Consider the following 26,943-nt stretch of genomic DNA (forward strand, 5'->3'; position numbering starts at 1 on the left):
ACCCTTAGATTTGGGTAGCTTTGAGAATGAAGGTGAATAACTCCAGTAAACCTTTCTAACAGTTGTGTTCAGATAAATAGGTTGATGGGAGAGGCACAATCCCTGATTCACATACTCCTGTAAATCACAGTATGTGTTTACATATTAATTAAAAGTGCAGAAAAGTGATAAAAATGGCACCTCCAAACTCCATGTGTCTGTGTACTATGTGCCTGTCCACTGACTTAACAAAAACCAAACTTTTGCTCCTGTTAGCACTGCAGAGCTAAAAGGCCTTTAAGAGTGAATTGGATTATATGCCACCTTACACATAACCAGCAATTTTGTCTGCTAAATTCAGGTGATAAAATCTTTATTCCTGATGATGGTGTAAGAGGCAGAATGACCAGAGCTTGATTTTTCATATCCCAGAGTGAATTTTTAGCACTGGCAGACAAAAAAATCATCTTTTGACTTGAAAACTGAGTAAATCTGATATGAAAGTCACAAAAGTAATATATAAATTTTAGGAACTTTTCTCTTTGACTACTACACTTTACAATAAACATTTATTGCTATTGAGAGTCCGGTGGCACCTTAAAGACTAACATATTTATTTGGTCATAAGCTTTCGTGGGTAAAAAACCCACTTCTTCCGACCTCGTGGTTTTTGTGGCTACAGACTAACATGGCTACCACTCTGGTATTTATTGCTATTGTTACTGCTTTCATATATTACTAAGGAAATCTTCAGGGGGAAAAAAATCTTTTGTTGTGTCTTTACAGTATATCTGCTCTCACTGCTTCTTCCCTTTCCTTGAAGTAATAATTCGGAGACATCACAATTCTAGTTATGGAAAATATAACACATGGAAGAAGATTATGACTTCATGGGAAACAAGTACCAACATAAAAATTGTACAAAATTGGCAGAATATTTATCTCCTTAGAAATAAAAAAAAAAAAGATTTGTGGAATATATACAGAAGAAAAAATTCTTCCTAAAAAGCATTTTAAATATCACCACCTTAAATGCTAGCATGTAGGAGAAACTGAATGGGATTATTCTTGCCAGAGATAGAAAGAAAATAACCTCAATTATTAATATGGCCCTTCCAAATTCACAGTACGTTTTGGTCAATTTCACGGTCATAGGATTTTAGAAATCATAACTTTCATGATTTCAGCTATTTAAATCTGAAATTTCATGATATTGTAATTATGCTGACCCATAAAGGAGTTGTGGGGGGCCCCCGCAAGATTATTGTGTGTGTGGGGGGGGGGGCGTTTTGCTGTACTGCTACCCTTACTTCTGCGTTGCTGCTGGCGGCTGCGCTGCCTTCAGAGCTGGGCAGTTGGAGAGCAGCGGCTGCTGGCCAGGATCCCAGCTCTGAAGGCAGAGCCATCGCCAGCAGCAGCGCAGAAGTAAGGACGGCCTGGTCTGCCATTGCCACCTTTACTTCTGCGCTGCTGCCTGCAGAGCTGGGCCCTCAGTCAGCAGCCGCCATTCTCTGGTCGCTGAGCTCTGAAGGCAGCGCAGAAGTAAGGGTAGCAATACTGCGATCCCCCCCTAAAATAAACTTTTGGGTCAGGACCCCCAATTTGAGAAATGCTGGTCTCCCGCATGAAATCTGTAGAATATAAGATAAAAGCACACAAAAGACCAGATTTCACGGTCTGGGACACGTTATTCAGGACTGTGAATTTGGTAGGGCCCTAATTATTAATCTTTTGTAGTACCATAGCACCCAGAAGCCCCAGTCATGGACCATTATGCTAGGTGCTGTACAAACAGAACAAAAATATGATGGTTACTGTCTCAAGGAGCTTACAATCTAAGAATAAGACAAGAGACAAAAGATGGATACAGACAGATGGGGGAATACAAGGAAACAATGAGACAGTATTGGTCAGTATGATAGGGAGAGGTGTCTGTACATCAACCCTCTAACAGCTGTCCAATTTGTTGTCAGTATGTCATGCCATGTTGTCATTATGGTAGATAATGACGTGGGTTTGCAGATGTTTATGGGGAGCGCCTCCCAAGCGTGACAGGCAGCATGTGGAGAAAGCAGGAAGGTGCTTGTTTGAAAATTTAACAAAGTGGGTGATGGAAGCTGGTATCATGGGCTGATCAAAGGTTGTCCGTAGAGGTGTTTGAGACCCCTGGCCTACATTCTGATGTGCCTTCCTAAAGAATGTCACTAGCGCTGAGAGACAATTTGGGGAATCTATGTACGGCTTATGAATTTCAATTTGATTTTATAAGCTTTTGTATCCTCATTTTATGACTCTACTGTGCAGTGTCTTGTGCACCTTGTGCTAAGACATGTTGACACCACTCCTCCCTATCTGTGAACAGGCTAATTGTTAAGGACTATCAAACACCTGCATAGATATTACCTGGGGAGAACAAGAGTAATCGTATCCTAGGGAAAACACAGTTTTTCCCCAGCCACTTCTCTGCAAGGGTCTGGGCTTGGAGAATGTGTAACATCCCCAGAAGCAGAACAAAAGGAACCAGGTGTTGGTAGTGGGACGTACAAATTCAAAGAACTCGCAAAGCAAGGAACAGGAAGCTCTGGGCAGGAGACGGGATCAGAGGATTATGATTTTGTAGGAGAGGGGTCCTGTTTAACTGTAGTATCAGCCAAAGTCAAAGGAAGCTAGACAGAGCAGAGAGAGAGATTGAGCTATGATTCAGAGAAGCTATGAGCTGCAGGAGGCTCCAGGACATCCAAGAGGTCCCTGAGTGTCCTTCCTGAGCAAGTTGTACCCGTCTATACCAATATTCCAGTCATACGTATTAACCCACCAGGTCTCTGTGATGCCAACTATGTCATAGTTGTTTTTATTTACTAGCATTTCAAGTTCTTCCTGCTTATTCCCCATACGTCTCGCATTAGTATAGACATCTAAGATACAGATTTGATTCTCACCCGCACCCCCCAGTTCTGTCTTGTCTCTCCCTTATCTCTGCTAAAACAGCCCAGGCCTCTACCCCCTCACCCCCAAATTCCAACCCTTCTCCCAGGTCTCCATGTTTTTGACTTACCTGTAGCATTTTATTTATTTTGACTTACCATATTTTGACTTATTATTTTTGCCTTTTTATAAAGGAATGGTGTTTAGAATCCTCTTCAAAGATCAGCTCTGTGTCTGTGTGTTTCACCTATCACATGCCCCTGAAAAGGTGAACTGTGAACCCAAAGTGCTCACATGGTGGAACTTCGGGGAGTGGGTGTACTTAAACTACAGGAGAGACTGGGCAGGGTATGTGAGAGAAAGCACAGGTCCAGAGACTTAAGGCAACTGAGCCACATGGTCCCAATTTCTATGAAGGGATAATGGACAGAGACCAAGCAAGGCCAAAGGCCAAGGAAAGAGACAGTGCGTAAGTCTACTGAGACACAGGGAAACTCAAGAGCACACGGGTACATAGTGTAATGGACTCGAACACAGCAACCATGTGAGTGTCCAGCAACCTTTATCAGAGCTATGCGAGAAAAGCTAATGCTCATTTTTCTAGGGTGGTTGGCTGTAGAACTCCAGTAATCCACCCCAGAGAAACTAATAGAACATAGCTGAGATCGCCAGAACATTGTGGTTATTATTTATTTATATTATGCTGCCATCTAAAGGCCAGGCTCCCCCTGTGCAAGCACTATTCAAATAAAGTGCAAGTCCCTGCCCCAGAGAGCTTTCTGTTTCCACTCACATCAGAAATATAATTTGACCAGATCAATGAATGAAATGTCCTGCTTGAGGTCTGTCTGGGTACCAAAAATTATTAGTGAAATTAATGCAGAAACTAGACTGATCTACACTTCTGAGACCCAGACTGTTGTCCAGTTCCAGAGGCAAAAGTCCCTGCTTCAAGAGGTCTGATGTTTTCTGCAATTGCAGGGGAGGTTCCTTGGCTATCTATCAAGTCTGAAGTGCCTTCTGGGCCAGCAACTGACGAGTTGGAGGACTTCAGCTCTCCTATTTCCTCTTTTTCTGTATCCTTTATGTGAACTGTCTTGGAAAAAAAAATCATTTTCATTGCCAAAGAAGCTGTGGCCTCTGGTTACTCCCTGATTTTGGAAGGGATATAAAGAAACATTCATGCTTCAATCATAAGCAAATCTCTACTGAGAAATGGTTCATGTCCCCAGAAGGAATTTCTGGAGGCACATTTTGAGAAATCCCATTCAGGGGTTAACCAGACAGATGGTGCCAGCAATCGCAGCCACTGGAGATAACTTGCTACAGATGACCACTACCAGGAAATAGCTGAGGCAGTGAAGATTTTGTTCTTTGCTAAAATCTTTTAACAAGGCTCGTAAAATTGTGGTGAGAGCCAGGCCTGCTTTGAGCACTGAACAAGTAATGCTCCTACATTGGGTTCAAAAGTTGTAGAGTAGCCTGGTTGGACACTTGTGGGTGAAGGCATCTATGCTCAGGAAAAGATTATCCATTTTCCTTGGATAATCGGCAAATTTGTCAACTTCTCGGTGACTTGTATCTCTCTGATTAAATACTTCTTTAGTTAGGGAATAGTTCTGAATAATCAATAAAGTGCCTGATCAGGCAGTCTGCTTTCTGATTTAAGAAACGCCTTTGTGGAACTGGCTTCATGGGCAAGATAGGAGACTGCCCAATGTACAGTGTATCCATTATTTCAGAGTGGAATTTTGAGCTTGTGGTCCCATCTCTCATGTTTTTCAGGCATCATACTAGCATTGTAGTAGATTGCAGAAGTCAACCCTGAAGTTGTTGCTTGAAGCTAATTGCCAGGTTCATTGCCCTTAGCAATAACATTTATTCTCCCCTTCCTCCACCCTCCACTTTTGAGAGTCTCAACCCCCAACCTATAAGATGTTGCACCATATGCTCCTCATGCCAAGAGGCTTGCATCAGCTATCTGTACTCAAATTTCTTTTAGCGGGGTACCCTCTCCTTCCTGGATCACCATTCCAATTACAGGAACGTGTATCAAAGAATGCAGACATGCCTCTGCATCACGTCTGGTGAGTCTTCCAGATTCTCAGTAGGTGCCTTTTGTTTCATGTGGAGCCTTATCTGTGGTACAATATCTATGTTAGACTAACAGTCCCAGAAGTTGAAGGCAGAGATGCATCACTGACTGTTGGCTTGCATTCTTTACATTCAGGATCTGGAACTTCTTAAGAATCTTTTCTCTGATGGGATCTCTGTTCACTCACAGGTGGGAGAGTTTCTGAACTAACTGGAGTGAGCACTCCATCAGATAAACTATGAATTTGTGTGCTGGGGGGGGAATGGCAGAAACTGAATGGGAGGGTCTTATAGTGCAAATGAGTTTGTGTGGACAAATATTAGGCAGTGACATAGCCTTAGGGATATATAGAGGTTAGCATCCACTAGATTCACTTAAAGTCTTAGAGATATCACATCCTGAATGTGACTTTCACCATCCATTTGTTCAGTCGCTGTAGGTCTGGTATTGTTGCTATTACTCCTCCTCCTATTTTCTGTAGAGTGAACAATATGGACTGAAGTCCTAAGGATTTTTCTATAATGAAACAGGTTCTACTGCTCTTGTGTGCAATGTCCTTCTTGATAATTTGGTTTGTTTAGGTCCCTTGCTATCAGAGATTAAATGAACAACAGATGAGGTTCTAGAAAAATAATCATAGAAAACTCTCCAGTACCCTCCCGCCCTGAGGTCTAGTGGATCCAGGTATTTGTAAGTGAGAGACTTTGACCCCTAGATGGCTTTTTGGCTGCTGACACAACCTGCCCTACTTATGCAGAACTTTGGAGCTGAAAAGATGCAGTAGGGATTATTGTTATTTTGGCATGGGTGTTTCCAAGGTTCAAGGGCTGCTTGCTGGGGTATGAGGCATCCTTTCTTCAATATCTATAAATATAGTAGGGTCAAAAGGAAAGTCTCTGTCTTGACAGATGATTTACAAATTTTTAGAGGCCTCTAATAAGGGCTTGCCAGTATTTTCTCCTACTATTTCATCCAATATTTTGTTCAACATTTGACAGCCTGTGAAAACGGATGCACACAAATTTCGAGTGTTTTTCTGCTGAGTCACAGATGGCATCTGGATACAGAATTTGATTCTTTTGTCTAAGCTGCAATTTGCATGGCATCCACCCATGCAAAGGAGAATAAATGGGAAGTTAGATGTATACAGAAGAGAATGAGACACATTATTTTGCCTCTTATTTCCTATGCGTAGCCAGATCCTACATGTCCACAGTCTTTACCTGGACTGATGGAAAGGGAATCCTGTAAAGAGAAGACAACTCCAAACACCACATCTGAATTACAGCCATAAAACCAACTGTTTAATTGAAGCTATTTAAAAAAACATGTGAGGCGGTATAAATGATAAAATTATAATTAGGAAGGAATTGCTAGCACTTTTCAAAAAAGCTTTAAAACAGCAACAGGACACTTTACAAAAAGATTTGTAGGGATAAAGTTTTCAAACTACAGGTATTGTATAAAGGTAACACAGGTATCTTATAAAAGAATACAGCAACAGAGACAAAATGGGTACTCAAGCTCCTCTGAAACTAATAATCTTCTTGATTAAAATGTATGTTCAAAAACTATTTTAACAATGACTAAATATTTCAGATTTTAATTTACAGCTCCCCGGTGTAGGCATCACACTATACACATCTTCCAAGCAAATTGGCAATACATTTCTATTTAACCATGAGTGGTGTCATCTTCCACAAAGTCTTTGGCCATCTCTGCTGTGATCACATCAATATGACTAACCTAATGGGGGAAAAATAGATATATATTAAAAGTAATGTCTCCTAGATAGTGAAGGCCTCACTTTGAGAAAGTGCCAAATGAGACCCAGTGATTGGACTATAATAGTGTCAATTGAGATGAATGGCTCTAGAACACTGGAAGATTGGGATTATGTGAACTGCAGGTTCTACCGCCTTTTCAAAAGAGACTGATGACAATCGTCAGAATCGGCACTCTTCAAGCCCAGACACCAACAGCTCAAATGCATCTCTGTTGTGAATATATTACAGACATGCAACAAATGAATCCTTGCTATTTTAATCATGATTCTGTCATGAAGGAAGTGGAGACTTCCAACCATGCTGCACAGGCAAATCAAGCAGCGGCTATGTGATGTGGACACAGATCCACTAGACACTTAGTCATCTAAGGTCACGGTCTATCACTTGTGACTCTAAACAAAACTGAAAATTTAATTTTCCAGCCCATTGAGCTAGCTTAGTCTCACCAAATGTTCAATACCAGCAACATAATTTTGTTATATTTATTTATAGCCATATTAAAAAAAATATTTACCTTGTTTCTGAATTTTACACCATAGAACTTATCAGCCGACTCAAGCAGTTCAGGCCTAAAAGTTGTTGTAATAAACTGGGCATGTTCAGCTAGTTCCATGATCATATCTGAAAAATAAGGATATCCTGAAGCCAGCTCTCTTTTCAATAAACAGGCCACAATTCTTACTAAGAGGCAAACAACAACAGTTGCTCTTTTCTTGGTGAACAAAAAACAAAAGTGCCCAATTTTTACTAGATTTTACATGCAGTAACATCAATTATGTGTTGTAAGAAATACCACCATTTGGTGTACCAATGAATTGACCCTTTATGATGAGTCACAGAAGTTTGATTTAGTAAGCATTCATCTCATTTCAGTCATAAGATATGCATGCTGCAAAAAGTTGGATTCAGAAAAATATGTTTTCTACAAGTAATTTGCCTATTTCAGAGCCAGAGTAAAACTTTTCCCCAATTGTAATCTTTCAAGCAGATCTTTTAGAAATCGTATGCTATACGTAGACATTTCTTAAAATTAATTTTGCAATGACTTTTTGAAAGATACAAAGATAACCTAGCCAAAGTAATGCAATTTTCTGTATTCACTGCATCCTGTCATGCACGTAGAAACAGTAACATATGTCCCTTTACCATGAAAAAAATATTTTATTTGAATAAACAAACATTATTTTTAGCCAGATTATTCTTTATTGAGGAAGAAACAAACAAAACCTTTACCTGAAACCGCCTTTCTGTGCTGAGCATCCAGAGCTTGGTCAATTTCATCAAACAGGTAAAAAGGAGCTGGATCACATTTCTGGATCGCAAAAATCAGAGCTAGGGCCACCAAGGACTTCTGTCCACCTGAAAGTTGCTGCATTTCTCTCATTTCACCCTGTTTTCCTGTAAATGACACCTAAGAACATGCCATAACAGGAGTTAACTCTACTGTATTAGGACATCAAATATTGCTGTACGGTGTTTGAATTTAATTATTCATTATAACTTCACTTTCTAGAGCTCATTTTTAGAAACATAATTACCGGTCTACTAAAAGAGTACTACAAATATTGAAATGCAAAGATTTTCTTTACCCTAATCCCAACTCCTGTGAACTGGTCTACAGATGGCACACTGCTCTGAGATCCAGATCCCCTCTCGCTCTCAGCACTGCCTTCACCCTCATCCTGGGATTGACTGCCCTCCACATCTCCTTTCTTCATCACTAGCGTGGCTTTGCCACCAGGTACCAACTTCTGGAACACCTCACTGAAGTTTTTTGACACCTTGGAAAACAAAAAGTCAATGTCAATTCAGGTTCATCTATATGCAAACAGACACAGTCTAATCCGAAAAGCAGATTACAACAGCTATTTTTACATGATATTATACTAATAGATTATCCTTAAAGAACAGAGATATGCTTGCATACTATAATTCACAGCATTTACTGTAGAAATCCAGTAAACCAGAAAAATTGGCTTTTTAAAATTTTTCATCCTTTTTGTAAGGTCTATGGAAAGGGACAAGACTCAGACTATTATAAGACAGTAAACACCACAGGATAAACTTGCTGCTTCCCCAGGGCATGATCCAAAGACCAGTGAAGCCAATGGAAACTCATGGACTTCAATGGGCTTTAGAGTAGGCCCAAATTAAACAGGATATGGGAGTGCTGTAGAGAGCGTTCACCTTGCATTGTATGCAAAATGTGCCCTCACACCCTTGATCTATATTAGGAGCAGCTTTGATGAATTCCAAAAAGAATCTTACCCAGTTCCAAGGTGAATTCTGAAGGTAGAGGATTTAAACTAGGGGGTTCTCTATAGATGGCTCTTATACGTAGTACATAATGAGTACGAGCCAAAAGAAAAAGGTGTTTTAAAGTGCTTTGAAAATCTTACTGGCTCTTAACACAACTCAAGCATTGATCTGTTCCATTCTACAAAGTTACAGCACAGAAAAACTAAATTTTCTTCTGACTTCATAGTTTTATCTAATGGCTTCCAGTATTACCTGTTTGAAAGTAAGTTGGATAGCTTCATATTTTCTGAGTTCAAGGACATTCATCAGCTCCATAATAGATTTGTAGCCCCTATCCAGCTCCTCCTGTCGTTTTATCAGCTTCTCCTTCTGCTCTGAGAAGTTAACAAACTGGTCTAAAGCTTTTTTATTGACATGGCTGTATTTTTTCAGCTCTGTGTTGCACTGCTCCAGCTTACGGAATAACTGAGGAAAAATAACACAAAAAAAAGATATCTTTGGGTTCTATTCCAGTTTGACATTCAAGAGGTGTGGCGCTACACCCCCAGGCAAGATCATGTTATGCTTTTGCGATAAAACCAAGCACACTTGTTACCTGTTTTAAACTCAATGTCTGATATTTTTCAAAGGCCTCCTGTGGAAGTGAGCCCAATTCTCTGATTTTCTTCATGCATTCCTCCTTCTTCTTGAGAAGCATGCCTTGCCGATTTGTCATCTTTTCAAGTTCTTTTGTGTCATGGTTAATTGCATCCATGTGTTCCTTCTCCATGTTCTTCCAGCGTTCCATACTTTTTTGGAGGTCTTTAATCCCTGCTTCTGTTTTGTCAATTGAGTTATCCAGATCTGAGATGTGAAAAAGCAAAGTGGGATATGCCTGTGTAAAATTAGCAGTTATCCAGCCACTGACCTATTAAAAAAAAATAATCAGAAAGCCCACAGAGTAAAGATGTTTAAAAAAAAAAAAAATCAAGATACCCATGAGGTTAAAAAGCTGAAAAAAAGTTTCATGGGTATCTTACGTAATTAAAAATCTCATTGAAGAAAGTATATAGAATTCTGAGTCAAAACTAACACACTTTGGGACTATTTCTTACATTAAAGAAACTCTAGTATAAGGCTGTGCTAAACTTGGCTATTTGGCATGAAAGCCACTGAAATCTGTGATTGTCACATGACTTCATGCAAAACCCTAAGACTGACCAGGTTTGCCTGAAACTGAGGTCATAAACCTTAAAGAGGCACATAGTGTAAGTCAGGACCCAGGTTAGACCGTGAATCATTTAAGTGCAGTATCCTGTCTAACACTGGCTAATATTATATAGTTTAGGAGAACGTGTCAAGACTCCATAAACAATTATGCAAGAATGTGCCCATAAGGAAGGTTTCTTTCTAACTCCCAGGAGTTAGTGGTTGACTTGTCTTTAAACCTGAGGGCTGATATCTCCTTCACAATTATTTACTAGGATTAAAATATCATACACGTTTTTATCCTTTATGGATTACTACAAAATTATTTGCTTCAGTAATATTTTGTTAAATGAGTTCCCCAGGGTAATTATATATTGTGTAAAAATGTTCTTTTATCAGTTTGAAATTTATTTCAATGTTATTAGTTGCCTCTTGATCTCATGTTATGCTCAATTCTTTTACCAAAATGAATACCGTTGGCACATTACACCCCATATTCTTCAGAGAAATGTAAGTAAAAATGAAGCTACAGAAGGAAGTTACAAGACTGCACAGTGCATTGCAAAAAACAGAAAGCCATTTACAGATGAGGAATATATATAAAAAGTTTTTCTCAGCAGTTCGGAGGTTTTGTTCAATGATTTGCCAAATAAAGATACGATCATATCTAGAATAAAAGAACTGCCTGTCTCTGCCAGAACAGTTTAGAGAGGCATAAGCAAAATGGCAAAAAACATTAATGAAAAGCAGACAACTGCATTAAAAGACACAGCCATGTTTAGCATTGCAGTTGATCAGAGCATGAATATAAACGACGTTCCATGTTTGGCAGTTGTTGCAAGATATTGTGCTTCTGACGAAATCCAAGAGGAACTTTGTTGCCTAAAACCCCTGCATGGCACAACAAAGGGGGAAGATATAGTGGAAAGTTTTGTAAACCATTTTGAAGAACGAGGAGTTGACATCAGAAAAATATTTTGTGTGACAACAGATGGCGCTCCTGCCATGGTCAGAAAACAGAAGGGATTTGTAAAGTTACTTTAAGATCAAACTGGCCGCCCTACAGTCAAATTTCGCTATATCATCCATCAAGAAAACCTGTGTGCTAAAATTTCTAATTCAGATCTTAATAATGTGATGAATACAGTGGTGCGAATTGTGAATATCCTTGTTGCTCGATCTGCTTTGACTCAGACAGTTTCAAGCACTGCTAGAAGAGAGGGACAGTGCTTATAACGACATTCCACTTCACAGCAATATTTGGTGGATAAGTCGTGGCAAGGTTTTAGTGCGTTTTGTAAACTGTTTTCATGCAATCAAGGCCTTTTTGTCAGAAAAAGCACTAAAATACCCCAAACTGGATGATGACAAATGGGTGTGTAAGCTCATGTTTCTAACTGACATCACCACTCACCTAAACGAACTCAACCTCTGTCTCCAGGGTGCAGGGCAAATGGTTCTGGATCTTTATGAAGCCTGGAAGGCATTCATTGTAAAACTAGCAGTTTTTTCTCGGGATATTTGAACTTCGACTTTCCGCTACTTCCAACACATAAAAGAGCTATCGACACGTTGCACTGTCAGTGTCGATGAGATTGGAATGTACATGCAAGAACTGGAATCAGAATTTTCTGACAGATTTCAAGATTTTCAGTGATTTGGCCCAATGCTTTCTTTCCTAATTAAACCTGAAAAGTTCAACGAAAGCTACTTGGATTTGTCTGTATTTCAGTGGATGGGTGTTGAAGATTTCGAAATGCAGCTCATTCAGTTAAAAAGCTCAGAATTGTGGGCATCAAAGTTTGGAGATCTGCTGAGTGCACGTGAAGCTACCAAGAGAGATCATGGGGCCTCTATTCTGACCTACTGGATGGCCCTGCCAGTGAAATTTAACTGTTTGAAGAAAATTGCGTTTGCAATGCTTTCAGCATTTGGATCCACATACTCGTGTGAACAGGTATTTTCACACATAAAATCTGAGCCGGTTAACAATTGATCACTCAGAAGCCTGTATGCAGCTTAAAGTATCCAAATACGTGCCAGACACTGAAAAAGTCAGCAAGGAAAAGCAAGGGCAAGGATCACACTAAACTGGTAAGATCTGCATTTTAATTTAATTTTAAATGAAGCTTCTTAAAGATTTTAAAAACCTTATTTACTTTACATACAACAATAGTTTAGTTATATATTATAGACTTGCAGAGAGAGACCTTCTAAAAACATTAAAATGTATGACTGGCATGCGAAACCTTAAACTACAGTGAATAAATGAAGATTTGGCACACCACTTCTGAAAGGTTGCCGACCCCTGCACTACAAGGTCAGGTGATAATGTCACCTCATGAAAAATACCCCCACTGCTGGTACTTTTCCACTATAGGGGATGGAGATCAAACAAAGGATTCCCCCCTTATGTAAATCTTTTTTAAGGGCTGGGGAGGGGGTTGCTCTGGACTCTCCTCCACTGCCTACCCAAGAAGGCAGACTGCTGAAAGTACTTGAGGGGAAAGACAGGGGTGAGTTCAGACTGACACAGGGTCCAGTCTGTAAGAAAAGATAACTGGAAATCTAAGCTACAGAAACTCTGCATCCTGCCTAATTCAACATTTAGGGTGAGAAATTGCATTTTGTAACCTGTTTCTTTAGTGAATCAAGCTTAGTTAGCATATTTTGTTTTATTTGCTTAGTAAACTGCTTTGTTATGTTTGCTATTCCTTATATTCACTTAAAATCTGCCTTTTATAGTTAATAAATTTGTTTTATTATTAAACCATTTGTGCGATTTCTATCGGGGGAGAGGGGCCAAGAAGCTGTGCACATCTCTCTTCACATTGAGGGAGAGGGCGAATTTTGATGAGCTTGCGCTGTGCAGATTTTTCTAGCGCAAGGCAATATTATCTTGGGTTTATTCTTCAAAAGGGATGTGAACCTGAGTGCTGGGTGAATCCTTTCACACAGAACTGACTTCAGTCTGTGTCTGCAGCTGAGTGTCGCCCTGTGTGTGTGCGTGCGTGCACTGCAAGAGGCCAGAGAGAGGGAATCCAGGCTAGTGGAGCAGAATGGGCATCTCAAAATGGGGGTCCAACCCGTCACAACCACATTTATGAGTATTGTAAAGTGTAGAGTATCTTCATTCCAAGAATCAGTATTACCAACCATCTGATCGTGCCAAGGTATCCTTCACTCGTTTGTTGATGGCCTCGAGTTCTGATGTTGTGGCAGTAAGAACAGTGCCGCCTTCTGTCTCTCGTAGCTCATTCAATTCCTGTGGGACAAAAAATAAACAGTAAGAATAGCCATAGCAGGGAATCAAAGTATAAACCCACACTGCAGACTACTACCCTGGTCCTATGTCTGACTATAACCATTAAAATTCTTTTCACAGAGTAATGGATTTTGTTTTAAATTAAATCTAAACCTCAAAAAAATCCACAGCCACTGCTGTACAGTTCTATTATAATGTGAACTTGTGTTTAATTATATACACTGTACTTCTGCAAGCTTGGTACACTGTCAGTCACACCTCAAATACATTCTTAAATAATTCTGCTTCAATCCTAAAAAAAACCATAGCTCAGTTTGCATGTTGGATAAACAGAAGTAGAAAAGCTATATATTAATTATCAGTAGTATATCCGGTGCATATTTAAGAGAAGAATAGTTTGTCAAATCTCTGAAGGTGCAAGGCAAGAATATTTTGCAAAATGGATCTAAGAAAATCAATAATCTTACTTGTTCCACTTGGTCTAAGCGTTTTCTGAGATTCTCATTGAGGTATGTCTCTACTCTTGTGATGATGCCTTCCAGTTTAATCCTCTCATTCAAAAGCTGTCTGTTTTCCTGTAAGAAAGTAGGAGAGAATATTAATTGCATCAAACAAAGGCTCCCAGTGAAGGTTCTTACTCTTTGAGGAAAGAAAAGTTTGTAGAATACAATAAAATGAAAATATTACACAATTCCTTATATGCATGGAGTTATTTTAATATGAATGTGAGGACATTTTTAATATTTGTACAGCTGTCTAGAATCAAAACAGAGCAAACACAACCCAACTTTTGCACTATTAAACATGGAAGACTATTTGAAACTTTAGCCTTGTCTAACTCTTTACCAAGACCAAAACAGCTCCAAAATTTTATGTCCTTAAATCGTAATGTTCCCCCAACTGACCCAGATGAAACAAAAACGGAGTTGGTTTGTTTATTTCATAGCACAGATCTGTCTCCCCACACCCTACAGGGTTTACTGAAGGAGATGCTGCCTGTTGCAAAACCAAAGCATGGGAACAAGTCAATTTTAACATGACTACTACATAATAAGGGTCTTATTTAAAAGCAAAATACACCTAAGTTAAAGAAAAAGTCTAGACAGTATCTGAAAAAAGCAAAATATATAGCACGGACAGCAATTAAACAAAACACAAAACATCTCCCTCATACTGCGCAAAGATCACAGAACTACATAGCTGTGGATTATCAATGACATCTCACTTTTCCTACGTAAGAAGAAAAGATTTAAATTAACAGAATGTCTTCTCAGTAAGAAATTCTCCACGTTTAGTGTCATGACATCTTTTCTCTTAGTTCTCCTTACTTGTTGCAGTTGTCGAATCTCATCATTAAGTGCATCCACTCGTTTCTGATCATCTAGGCTGAGCTGAGACAGCAAGTCTGTTCCCAATTCTGCTTTTAACGATTCTCGAGTTGATTCCATGGCATGTAAGCTTGCCTCCAAGCTTTGCAAGCTGCGTTGCTACAGAACAGATTATTGTATCAAATTGGATCATCATTCAAATGAAACTGCAGGCTTCTCTAAACTTGTCTTTTTCGACTTGTATTAAGTAAATCCAGTGTGGTAGTTTTATAGACAACATGAACAGTCCAGGAAGACCAGTCCAACTTGTAACCTGTCAGAAATGCCAGACTACCAACTCTTTTTCTACGACATTTCTCTCAGCATGCATGCTATAGTCTCCAATGGGAAACAATTTTGATTTTGTAAAAGACAGCTTATAGAAAGGAGAAAACTTCATTTTTAGTTGAAAATCAGCCCCTTTGATTGCCACTCCTGAGCCCTGCATGATACTTTCCAACATGTGGTCATCTAGTGCATCGTATGCACCAATTTTTTATTTGTCTACTCAGACTATAAATTCTTTGGGACAGGAAGTATGTCTGCTCAAACAATAATACGATAACCATTAACTAAGAAGTCACTAACAAATTCTTACATATGCTATATACCTTTGGCATAAAGGTTTTTTCAGACTGCTGTCTCTTCTCTTTCAGCATTTTCATCTCTGACAAGATGCTGTCTCGGGAAGCTTTGAATTTTCTCTGTTGAGTCTCAATCTGCTGCATTTGATTCATCAGTTGGTCAATTTCATTATTAATCCATACAGTGGGCTAAGGAAAATTCCAAGTTTTAAATAGAAGAGGTACTTTAAACCCACACTGTTACTGCAGTTTCTCATTTTTGTTCACTCCCCATCATATCACAACTTTCATAGATAGAGAACCAGTCACATTCAGCTGCTCTCGGAGGTCAACACAAAGCCTTCAATTGACCAGAAGAGATTAAATAGGTCAGTTGAGACTCTTGTGGTGCTTTATCCCATTTCCTCTCAGATGTCAAATATGTTGCCGCAACAGCGCCCCCAAGACAGACATATCAGTAACAGTTTTATAGCACTGTAATCAATAGGCTCTAGAAACAAATGCAAAGAAAAATTAGTGTGCCTGATCTATTAAGTGCTATTAGGATTAGGACAAAACATTGATGGGGGACAGATTATCCAACATCTGCCTGTTGTGAGGGTTTCTTGCAACTTCCTCTGAAGCATCTGGTGCTTGCCACTGGTCACAGACTGGACTATATGGACCACAGGCTGATCCAGTAAAGCAATTCCTATCTTCCGCTGCCTTAGATCACAAGGATGAAAGCTTGACCCTACTGAAGTCAATGGGAGCTTTACCAGTTTTAATGGGACCAAGATTTCACCAATGTGTCCACATTACAAATGCTACCATTTGTCAGTCAAAGAGAGAGAGGCAGGCCCCCAAAACAAAAAGACCTTGGAAACGTACTAGACTTTTTGCTCCCAGAAGGGGTCCAACACTCTGGTCAGGAATTAGGAAGACAGAGAATTTTAGAGCTCTTGAACAGGCCAGTATTAATTCCACTCTTAAAATATATATATATATTCTCCATAAACTATAGCGTGCTAGTCTGGAATCTGATGCTGAAGGCAGGTGTGGGCAGACTGGGAGTCTGCACATAATTAGAACTGGGAAACACTGAGCATTAGAAGGTTAATCTTGCTAAAGCTTTTAATTCTACTCCAAATCTTTATTTATGGCTTTTTCCATGATACTAAAAGTTTTTAAAAACTTCTTCAGTGTTACTAGAGGTGTTACTGATATTTACACAGGAAAAAATTAAGTCACAATTATTCTCTCTGGCTTTAAAAGTCTCACTAATTCCTTCTGAAATCCTCCTTCAATAGCTACAATAGCATCCACGTTGTTAGTCATGTAATCTGCATCACAGTTTGACATATATTGAGACAGCTCAATCAACACTCTATTCTACATATCAGTCAACAATTTGAGAAAGCTATAATTTACATGTTTAAAGAAATAGCTGTTCTGTCATGACTAAAGAGATTTACAAAAAGCTAGTGAAATACAGAGATTTAGAAAACTTCCTACAACTTGTCCCCTTTTCCATATCATATTCTTCTGTATTTTAAAACATTACTGATATCTACCTACATATTAGTTTCCTTTCTATTATTTTAGACATGTACTACACATACCATGTTAACAACTAACCTAATTCTATATTTACCTTATGGGTGAATAGAATATATATCTTGGCTAAATAATTACTAAAATCAGAAAAGACAGCTATCTCAAGAGTTTCCAGAGGTTATTTAGAAGAATGCAATAGACACTGAAGGAGAGAAATAATTAAGGGTAGCACAACAGGGTAGAAACAGAAGAAATTGGATGAGATTAAGAGAAGACAAATTCAGGTTAACTGTCACAAAAAGCTTCCAGACCATGACGTCTAGCAGACAATAAGACAGTGGGATGCGGTAGAATCCCTGTTACTTAGGGCATTTAGAATTAGACTACACAAACAAACACAGTATGGAACAACCTTGTAGTGACTATGGGATACATCACAATAGTTAACAGGCCTTTTCCACCTCTAATCTATGAGCCCATTTTATTTATATACATATAAATAAATTTCAACATAGGACTGCTTTTACTTTACAGAGCTTTGCTATAGCAATATCCTTTACAATGTTATAATGTTGCTATAAGGCCTTGGCTACACTTACGGATTCACAGCGCTGCCGCGGCAGCGCTGCTGCGACAGCACTGTGAAGCGCGAGTGTAGTCGCACCGCCAGCGCTGCGAGAGGGAATAGCTTGCAGCACTGCGAGAGAGCGTGCAGCGCTGCAGGCGCTGATTACACTGGCGCTTTACAGCGCTGCACTCGCTGCGCTCGGGGGGGTGTTTTTTCACACCCCTGAGCGCAGCAAGTGCAGCGCTGTGTATTGCCAGTGTAGCCAAGGCCTAAGAAGCAGAGGTATGAAAACTACACTCCAAGCACTGTAAATAAGGAGGATTCTCAAAACTAGACTAAAATATTTTATTAGCACTACAATATCATACACACAGCTTATGGTTTCAAGATGTTTTCTGAACATCTCTATTTGATTTTTTAAAAATTGCTATAATCTATTTTACTTATTTTTCCCACTTTTAAATCTCAGGATGATAGAGCCATAGTAATATTCTCTGAAAGGACATCATGCAGCTGACTTTAGGATCAAGTCGCTAGCACCTATTAAGTAAACCTTGGTGAAATTTTTTATTGTATAAAATCATATTTTAAGACCTAGAGATTTGGTCTCTTTATATTAAGAGTACAGGTATAGTTTATAGAAAGTTAAAGTTGATAATAGAGGACAAAAGCATGTCACAGACATGAGCAGTATGTGTTAAAGGTGGTTATAACTATATCAGTAAAGGTACAAAAACAACAACGAGTCTGGTGGCACCTTAAAGACTAACAGATTTATTTGGGCATAAGCTTTCGTGGGTAAAAACCTCACTTCTTCGGATGCATAGAGTGAAAGATACAGATGCAGGCATTATATACTGACACATGGAGAGCAGGGAGTTACTTCGCAAGTGGAGAACCAGTGTTGACAGGGCCAATTCAATCAAGGTGGATGTAGTCCACTCCCAATAATTGTCAATAAAAGACAACTGACACCTCCTCATCCATTATTGGGAGTGGACTACATCCACCGTGATTGAATTGGCCCTGTCAACACTGGTTCTCCACTTGCGAAGTAACTCCCTGCTCTCCATGTGTCAGTATATAATGCCTGCATCTGTAACTTTCACTCTATGCATCCGAAGAAGTGAGGTTTTTACCCACAAAAGCTTATGCCCAAATAAATCCGTTAGTCTTTAAGGTGCCACCAGACTCCTTGTTGTTTTTGTAGATACAGACTAACACGGCTACCCCGTTACTTGACATCAGTAAAGGTGTTATAAGTAACCTATTGACCTGCTGGCGTCTATATCACTTAATCATTTATGAAAACATCTCCTGATCACTGACTAATGTCAAACACTATTTACACATGTACAATTAATCAAGTGTAATTGAGAGACATGTGTTACATTAGAAATTAAATTCTCCAACAATATAAATCTGGCATAAAATGTATTAACAGATTCGTTTATGTGGGCTCTGTTGCATTTTTAATATAGTAATTCCCCCCCCCCCTTTTTTTTTTAAATGTTGACTCTACTCTCATTAGAACCTCTATAGCAGTATATAGAAGAAAGCCTGCATAGGCAGCAATTACAACTAATACCATAGAAAACAGCCAATATGTAAAAATAAAGTCTTAAAACAATTGTTCATTTTGTAATGAAGGTGGGAGAAAAGAACAAGCTCACTAGGCCTTATTACCATGCAACTTTTCCCACACAACATGCACAAATACATCAAAAAGGATATTTTCAATGTTTCTGCGCAAGTTTTCATTGAGTTTTGCTTCAAGTTCACCAAGTTCTTCTTCTGCCTTTCTAACATCTTTTTGCAGTTCAAGCCGAGACTTTCTTGTGTCATAATAACCTCCAGTCAGAGCACCACGATGGCTGACTTGATCACCTATGAACAGAAGAGAATTAAAATGGTACTTTTGTACTGCACACCCATAGGACACGTTGTTCCAAGCAGTTCCTAGAAGCTAATGATTATTCTGCTAATATGTACTTTAAGTACTGTCAATTTCCTAGAGAGATTCTATATAATTCTGAGGAATCATGCATGCATGTAATGTTTGCAATTAATTTACAAAATGTCACTTTCAAATGTTAACAAGGTGAAAAAAAAATCACATTTATTTTTGTAAAGCTTTTAAAAAGTGTATTTAATGTCTAAAGACCAGCAGGTTCCTAGCACGAGGAACTGCCTTCTCTCAGCATCAAGCAGTTCAATTTCTTTTATTAACTTCTGAAAGCATGTAATCCACATTAAAGTCAATTTATATGAACAATGGGGACATTCAAACACCATATCACTACCAGTTTTTCAAAATGCAGCATGTTAGAGCAGTTTCCTCAATAGTGGCCAAAATGGACAGACATAATCAAGGCAAACGGGGCTAACCTTAAACAACTGGTGTGCGCTCCATTAAAACACTCCACCCAAAAAGGAGCAAGATCCAACCTTCTCTTAACATTTGCTGTTATACTGCATCCTTTTTACCAAATCTTCTGCTGTACCTCCATCTGTAATTGCTGTCCCGACTGATCAAAGCCTTAGTCTCGTTTAGGCCTGACAAATCTTATGGTGAACTGTTTTGCCCAAGAAACGTTACTTGTCATTAACTGGGGTTCTTAAAGAACTGCCTCTGCAGATGCACACGGGATGAATACACCAACAATGCTGTTGGACCCAGAATCTTCTATAATGCAATGACTGTTTGAATCATGCAAGTAACATGTGTGGATCCTAACATTTGGACTCAAGGATATAAAATGGACTGTGGCCTCAACTGCCCTTACACATTGAAAGATTCATTAAAGCACTCTGGAAAAATATAGGAAAGTGGCACAGTGGATCTACAGAAAACAACACTACAAGAACCAGTTATTGTAAATAATAATTTTCTCTCAGAGTGGGGATCTGAGGAACCTCTCAAAGGAGAGAGAAACTAGCAGCGTAGCCCATGGAGAGCCACTAAACAGAAGATTTCTCTCCAAAAAACAGGGAGATATCAAGTCAAGACAAACATGTGACTAGTATACTAAAGTAGCAAATCTGCACTTCTTAGTAATTAAGCGGTACATAAGCACGCCATGGAAATTGTTTTAAACCTAGTAGAATAAGCTTCTCAATTCCTCAGGGACATCAATACCTGATAAAATCAGGTACAAGTCTAATCCATTTTGTAAATCTCTGGGATGATTCCTACTGATTTGTCGCTCAAGTCACCAAAAAAATTAGAGGACTTAAAAAACATTTTGGACTATGACAACAGCGATATTAACATTTAGTTTGTTTCATCTAGCTTACCCAGGTAAATTACCATAGTATCTGGTTTTGCAAAGAACACTAGGAAAGTAATAGACTAGTTTCAATGAACCTCGGTCTGCCAAAGACCCTGTTTTTCCATTAAATTAATAATATAATTGCGATACATACCTTCCAAAGTAATACAATCCATAGTGAAAGCTCTGGCCAACTGGGTAGACACCTCCATGCTACGACAAATAAGAGTCTTTCCAAAAACATGTTTGAAGGCTTTGTCAAATCTGGGATTGTATCTCAGTTTACTGATCATAGGAATAGCGTCCTAAAAATGTAGCATTCACATCAATAAAGCAGTACATGCCAACAATAAGAACAATAAGTTGCACGAATATGTCACACATTGCCTGAAGCATCCACTGGGTGCACTGTGCAATTGCCAGTGGAAAATAATTTAAAGAGAACCCTTGGCAACCCAACAAAAAGAACAAAATAAAATAAACCCTCACATTTACAATAAGAACTTCTGTCATCTTCAATTAAAAAAATAAAACATTAGGACTAGGTCATTCCAATGTACTGAAAATTAATGAAGCAAATCCGTTTAGAACTGTGCATGCCATCATAATTTACAGAAATGCCTGTGATTGTGAACACAAATTACTGTCTCTGTGTATGACCATCTGTTCTTTAAACTGCTGCACAATCAATTAGGGTGTAGGCTTATTACAATTTCCCAGACACCAAAAATATTGCACATGCAAGTTAGGCATAAATAATTATGAAAATCTGAATGGGCCAATTTAAGGTTTAATTTTACTCTCACTGGAGCAATGACAGGTCTGCCAGTAATTTCAACAGGAACAGGTTCAAGTGCTAAGTAGCAACTGAGTGAGTTTAAATGATTTTTGTTACTGTATCTGTCAATTAACTTCTTCTGTATAAGGAATAAGATATTGTGGGTGCCACCAGAAACATACATACATAATGTATTTCCAAAGTGAATGTGTGTGAAGAATCAGGTTGTTCCTATCAGTATCATTTATGTTTCGTTGTTTATGCAAAATTAAATAGAATATGTAAAAAGTCTAGCTGACCTACCTTACCGTAGGAAATAAATAATTTTTTTAAACTAGCCTACAATTTCGAATTCAAATAGATATTTACTGTAAGTATATTATATATTTACTAGTGAAAATATAATGGTATTAACAAAATTTTCATAGTGGCAATGGAGCACAACTTGTTTCAAATAATAAATTTGGCTGTCTTATGCGATGTCATATTATCTGCTTGTCCAGGTCTTGTAAAAAGGCTGCCTTCCAACTTGAGGAAAGTACATTTGACAGCTCTTATAACAATTACCATTTCTATTCAGATAACAATGAAATTCTTCCTTTCGTTCTCACCTCTGTATGTTTTTAAACGTATGAAGTTTAACATTACTTTTTTGAATCTACCAGGTGTTAGAGATTCTTGAAGGAGTGCAATACTGAAAAAAAATATTTAGTTGGACATGGCCAGCCTGAAGAAAATAGCATTATAAAGTAGCAGCAGCAAGAGTACATAACATCTATGTGACAAACGTGTGACTTATAAGTAATCTACTGGAAGAAAAAACAGAAGTCCGTATCAACACAGTGACTCACATTGGTTTCAGGGTAAGCAGTATCTCTAACATCCAGCTTGTTGAGAGGCAGAAAAGTTACTTCTCCAGGAAGGTTCATTTTATTAAACTCCATTAAGATCTTTGTACTGACCTCATCGGAATCCACAATATGATAAAATAACCTAATTTAACAGACCAAAGAAAAACCACCAAGATTTTATTATGCCAAAATAATTGATATTTTCTACCCCAAACTCAAATTTTCAGTAACCACTAAACAAAACAAAACCACGTTTTATTCTCTCTACAGTTTTTGGCATTACCACACCTTAGAAAATACAAGGGGAAAAAATAATGGTCACAGAAATTTTTAGAATAGGAAGATAATTTACACTGTACTAAAATCTGCCGAAACACCATTTAAGTAGTTGGGACAGGGGCTTTTTTTTTGTGTGTTTTTTTTAATAATTAGTCGTCTTATTCAGTTTCATCCGAATGAGGCCACCCAAGAATTTACTAGCATTGGTCACAGGGAAAGCCCAATTAACATTTGACCTCAGGTCTTTTCCTCATCAGCTGTGCATATATGTCACATACCCTTCAATAGCAAGCCTATTTAGTCTACCTTTCTTCCCTGTAAGTGTTTACGCAGAAACACCTTGTCTAAGGACAGGATCATGGGTGGGCGAAATTAAAATGCTCTGTTCCACGCAATCAACTTTCAGCCTGGTGCTGAAAGGGTGATAAAAAGAATTTTCCAGGTGGCAGTGGGTGCAATCATCATTAATCAAAGGGAGTCAAAAAGAGTAATTTTAACTGCTTCTGAGACTAACTCTCTTCCTTTGTTTAGTACATCGAACACAGCATCCCACTACGCTTTAAAAGGAAAAGAAAAATGACAAAACACCAGTATCAATCATTTTTATTAAAAGGTGTGTGTTTGGACGTAAAGAAAATAATCAGGAAGTTTACAAGAATAAATACTAGAACAAATTGTGTATGGCTAAAAGATTGTTAGCCTTCTTAGGGAATGTGGACTTCACCACCAATACTCATGCCTTTGCTATCTCCAGACTGGATCATTGTGACATACTCTACTTGAGGCTATTACCACTTGGAAATTTCAGCAGGTACACAGACTGCAGTTAAATGCTTACTTAGTGTGCTTTCTGGGAGCATCTCTCAAACTCCTACTCTAGAGACTACACCGGCTTCCAATTGATTTCCAAGTACCATTCAAATGATAGCCCGATGGTTTGGAGCCTATGTATCCTACAGACTGCCATTTTTGTAGTACGCTGTCATATACCAGGTTATTTGGGCAAATACCCTAGTTGCATAATGGACCATGGGAAGGACTCAGTGCAGAGCTCTTGAGTCTGGAATTTGCTCTCCTCCCCACAGTTTTGCTCAGTACAGCCCAAGCCTACTGATCTTTTGGACACACAGCAAGGATTTTCCTAAGGATACAGGTTGAGAGAAGGAAGGGTGTAATTTGGGTAGTGCGTTTTAGTCAGGTAAAGAGCTCTTTTCAGTATCTTTTTGATACAGTGTGGATTTGATTATTGTACATACATGCAACTAAAGCTGAAAACAGGCCCAATGTATACATCAAAAGAATAAACCCTCCTATGGCAAGCTTGTGCCAGCAACTGGCTTTCAACATGCATGAAGTCAAACATCCCCCTCTTACCCTTTCAAACTGAAGAAGAATTCAATACAGTATAATTTACCTGTTCCCTGCAGTAACTTCAACACAAGTGTAGAAAGCAGGCTCACACTCAAAATTATTCATCACAATTCCATGGTAACCATTTAGAACATGTTGGTTTATGCCTTTCCGGCGAAAGTGCTCCAAGACTTTGTTTATGCTGTCTATACCATTTAGAATGGCCTGTCACAAAAAAATATAATGAATAACTTATATTACTAGACTTCAAGGATCACGTGACCTAAAAATAATGTTAATCTAGAGTTTTTAGTCCTTTGTCTTGCCAGTTTAAAATACAAACTGACAAAATGTTTATAAGCTTATTGCTTGGATTTCAAGTTTGTTAGTGATTTCTAATTGAGATCATGGATCATTCACCATCTGCCTCTCAGCTGCTCGGCGTCAGCCACTGGGCGTTATGAAGGCCACAGTCACTGATCAATTCTTGTTAGGACTGCAGACAACACATGGCTACCCATGTGGCTGGTGCACGTGAGCTGTCACTGACTACTCTAAGGCTCCACAAGTTCCCTCCCAGCTACTGACAGCAAGTTCCTGCTTTGGATACAGGAACCAATAGGCATGGTAATTTGAGAGCCTGAGAACCACCAGTTTTCAATGCTTTGATAAACTCAAACTGAATTTCAGCAAAAAATTTCTCACTCCAAAAACTGGCTTTAGGCGGAGAATAAATAGCCCAAAAGAATTCTTTTTCAGAGAGCTGTAAGTATTTGAAAAATAAGGCTTATGAAAAAGTTCTGATATTATGATCTGCGGTTATAGACTGTTTTTTCCCCTTAAAGACGTGGCAATTATCTTTAAAAGATATGAAACCTTTCCCCATGTCAGATAATCAATTAGTAACTGTAACAAATGCACATTCTCTCACCTTTCCTGTTGCTGCTCTAAGAAGTTGCTGTTTCTTCTCCAAATCCTCTCGTTTTGCAGCAAGAGCTTGTTGTTCAGCATTCTCCTCTCTCCACAGATAACTACAAAATGAGACAAAAGCCAGGTTAACATCATTAAGCACTTTGATTATCAGAAAATTCTTAGCAAGTAAAACTGGGTTAACTTCCTTCTAGAGTAGTAATTTTTTAAAAATTGAAATGTAGAGGTTTAAACCTCCAAACACATGACCGTATTTAAAAATACTTAAGTAGTTGTGCCAACCTAACGACTACACAGCTGGCATCCTTTACATTTTACACATAATAATTAAAACAAATTTTAAATAAATTTACTAACTTTCTTTCACTCTGTAGTTCATCTTTTTTGTTTTTCACCTCATAATACTTTCTGTCCAGTTCTTCGACACGAGCTTTAACTTCATTAAGATCTTGGTCCAATTTCTAATGCACATAAAAAAAGAAATCTTTCAATGGTAAGACTCTAGCTTTAAATCCATCTGTTATCCAATTCTAGCTTTAAATCCTTATATTACAATTTAGAATTAATTCCTGTAAATTTTTCCATGATTTGCACTAAAATTGCTAAAGTGGTAAGAAAAAACAGATCTTCAGAGGTCAGCAGCAGCAGCATGGAGACTATGAAGTGACTGGGTGCTAATAGCCAGGAAAGAAGGACAAAGAAGAAAAGATTTATTTTGTTGATTCTGATGTTCCAGCCACCTTCGGAACTAAAAGGATTAGAGAATTAGCAGAAATACTCAAAGTCATTGTAAATTACACTATAAAGTGGAATCAAAGAGACACATTACTGCAATCTGCTTGGAACACAAAAATAATAAGCCTCTGAGGCTAAATAGCATTTAGATTGCTGTCCAAAACTATATTGCATGTTAGTCTTCCAAGCCACTCTTACTACAATGAAGGTTCTAGCGTGTTCTCCAATGAAGTCAAGTACTGGTACCACTTAGCTGCAGGTACTCCGCTAGTGCAGCATATTTGGAGAACTTGCTAGTGGATGTTCCTCTAACCCCATTGTCTGGAATCAAGAGCTTTCATTTCTTTCAGCAGCTCAATGGCTAGGAATTTCCTGGTAATAACTTTATGATTCTTAATGTTAGTACTACTATTTTCTGCAGTCTTAAAATCTTTTATTTTTATTGTTCATTTTTCCTGTCTTCAGACCAATTTCTCCGAAACACCTCCATGTTACAAAAAAGCCAGGCAATTATTTCAGCTTGGTTAGAAGCATTTGTGTATATATCATTTTGCGCGCGCGCACATGTTTCAGCACTGACAAGATCCTTTTCACTTCCAGAAGTGACAGAGGCTTGAGAGTTGTTCATTGCAGGAACTCTGCCAGTAAAAACAGCCAGAGTGGTATGCCATTTCCCTCACTCAACCAACTACAGAGAATTGCTTGAGTAGCAGAGCTCTCTTCCAAAATGTGGTTTACACCCTGGCAGAACACTTTCTTCCTCAGTGTGACTTTGTTCATAAATTTGATCAGGTTTCACATTTATCACCAAGTTCAGTAGATTTATTATGCAATAGAGATTGTAAGAGCTGCACCTGTCAGCACATCAAGCATAATGGCATTAGCAGTGGGCATACTCCCTGCACGGCCATGTGACTGGTTAGAACTGATTCTTCATTTGTATGGCTTCTCCTGACATACTAGGACTGTTAAACAGTCTGGAAAAATCAACACCATTAGAACAGGTACCGTTCAACCCTGAATAAAGGCTCCAACAAAACAGCCAGCATAGTGCTATCAAAGCTGCTGTCAATTCTCCCCTCCATAATCAGGAACATTCCTTATCCCTTCATTAATACTTTGCAGCCCTTCTGAACCTTTGGAAAATATGCATGATATCTCAATTGGACAGCAGCACAGGGCAGAGCAATATTCT

At 38.6% G+C, this 26,943-nt stretch overlaps 1 protein-coding gene across 1 annotated transcript in view; it reads right to left on the reverse strand.

The window, feature by feature from the left end:
- Window positions 1-6,281: 6,281 nt before the first annotated feature.
- Window positions 6,282-26,943, reverse strand: part of SMC3 (structural maintenance of chromosomes 3) — a 49,103-nt gene continuing 28,441 nt past the window's right edge. Inside the window, exons 14-29 of the mRNA XM_005308150.4 lie at window positions 25,371-25,474; window positions 25,015-25,114; window positions 24,148-24,308; window positions 22,455-22,596; window positions 20,980-21,130; window positions 19,288-19,440; window positions 15,477-15,628; window positions 14,827-14,985; window positions 13,966-14,073; window positions 13,390-13,498; window positions 9,641-9,888; window positions 9,298-9,510; window positions 8,376-8,567; window positions 8,020-8,197; window positions 7,301-7,407; window positions 6,282-6,745 (exon numbers count right to left, since the gene is read on the reverse strand). Coding sequence (XP_005308207.1) covers window positions 6,674-6,745; window positions 7,301-7,407; window positions 8,020-8,197; window positions 8,376-8,567; window positions 9,298-9,510; window positions 9,641-9,888; window positions 13,390-13,498; window positions 13,966-14,073; window positions 14,827-14,985; window positions 15,477-15,628; window positions 19,288-19,440; window positions 20,980-21,130; window positions 22,455-22,596; window positions 24,148-24,308; window positions 25,015-25,114; window positions 25,371-25,474 — 2,349 coding nt within the window. The 3' untranslated portion in view covers window positions 6,282-6,673. The remainder of the gene's footprint in view (window positions 6,746-7,300; window positions 7,408-8,019; window positions 8,198-8,375; window positions 8,568-9,297; window positions 9,511-9,640; window positions 9,889-13,389; window positions 13,499-13,965; window positions 14,074-14,826; window positions 14,986-15,476; window positions 15,629-19,287; window positions 19,441-20,979; window positions 21,131-22,454; window positions 22,597-24,147; window positions 24,309-25,014; window positions 25,115-25,370; window positions 25,475-26,943) is intronic.

Source organism: Chrysemys picta, chromosome 7 (genome assembly GCF_011386835.1).
Source record: "Chrysemys picta bellii isolate R12L10 chromosome 7, ASM1138683v2, whole genome shotgun sequence".
Classification (NCBI taxonomy): Eukaryota; Metazoa; Chordata; order Testudines; family Emydidae; genus Chrysemys; species Chrysemys picta.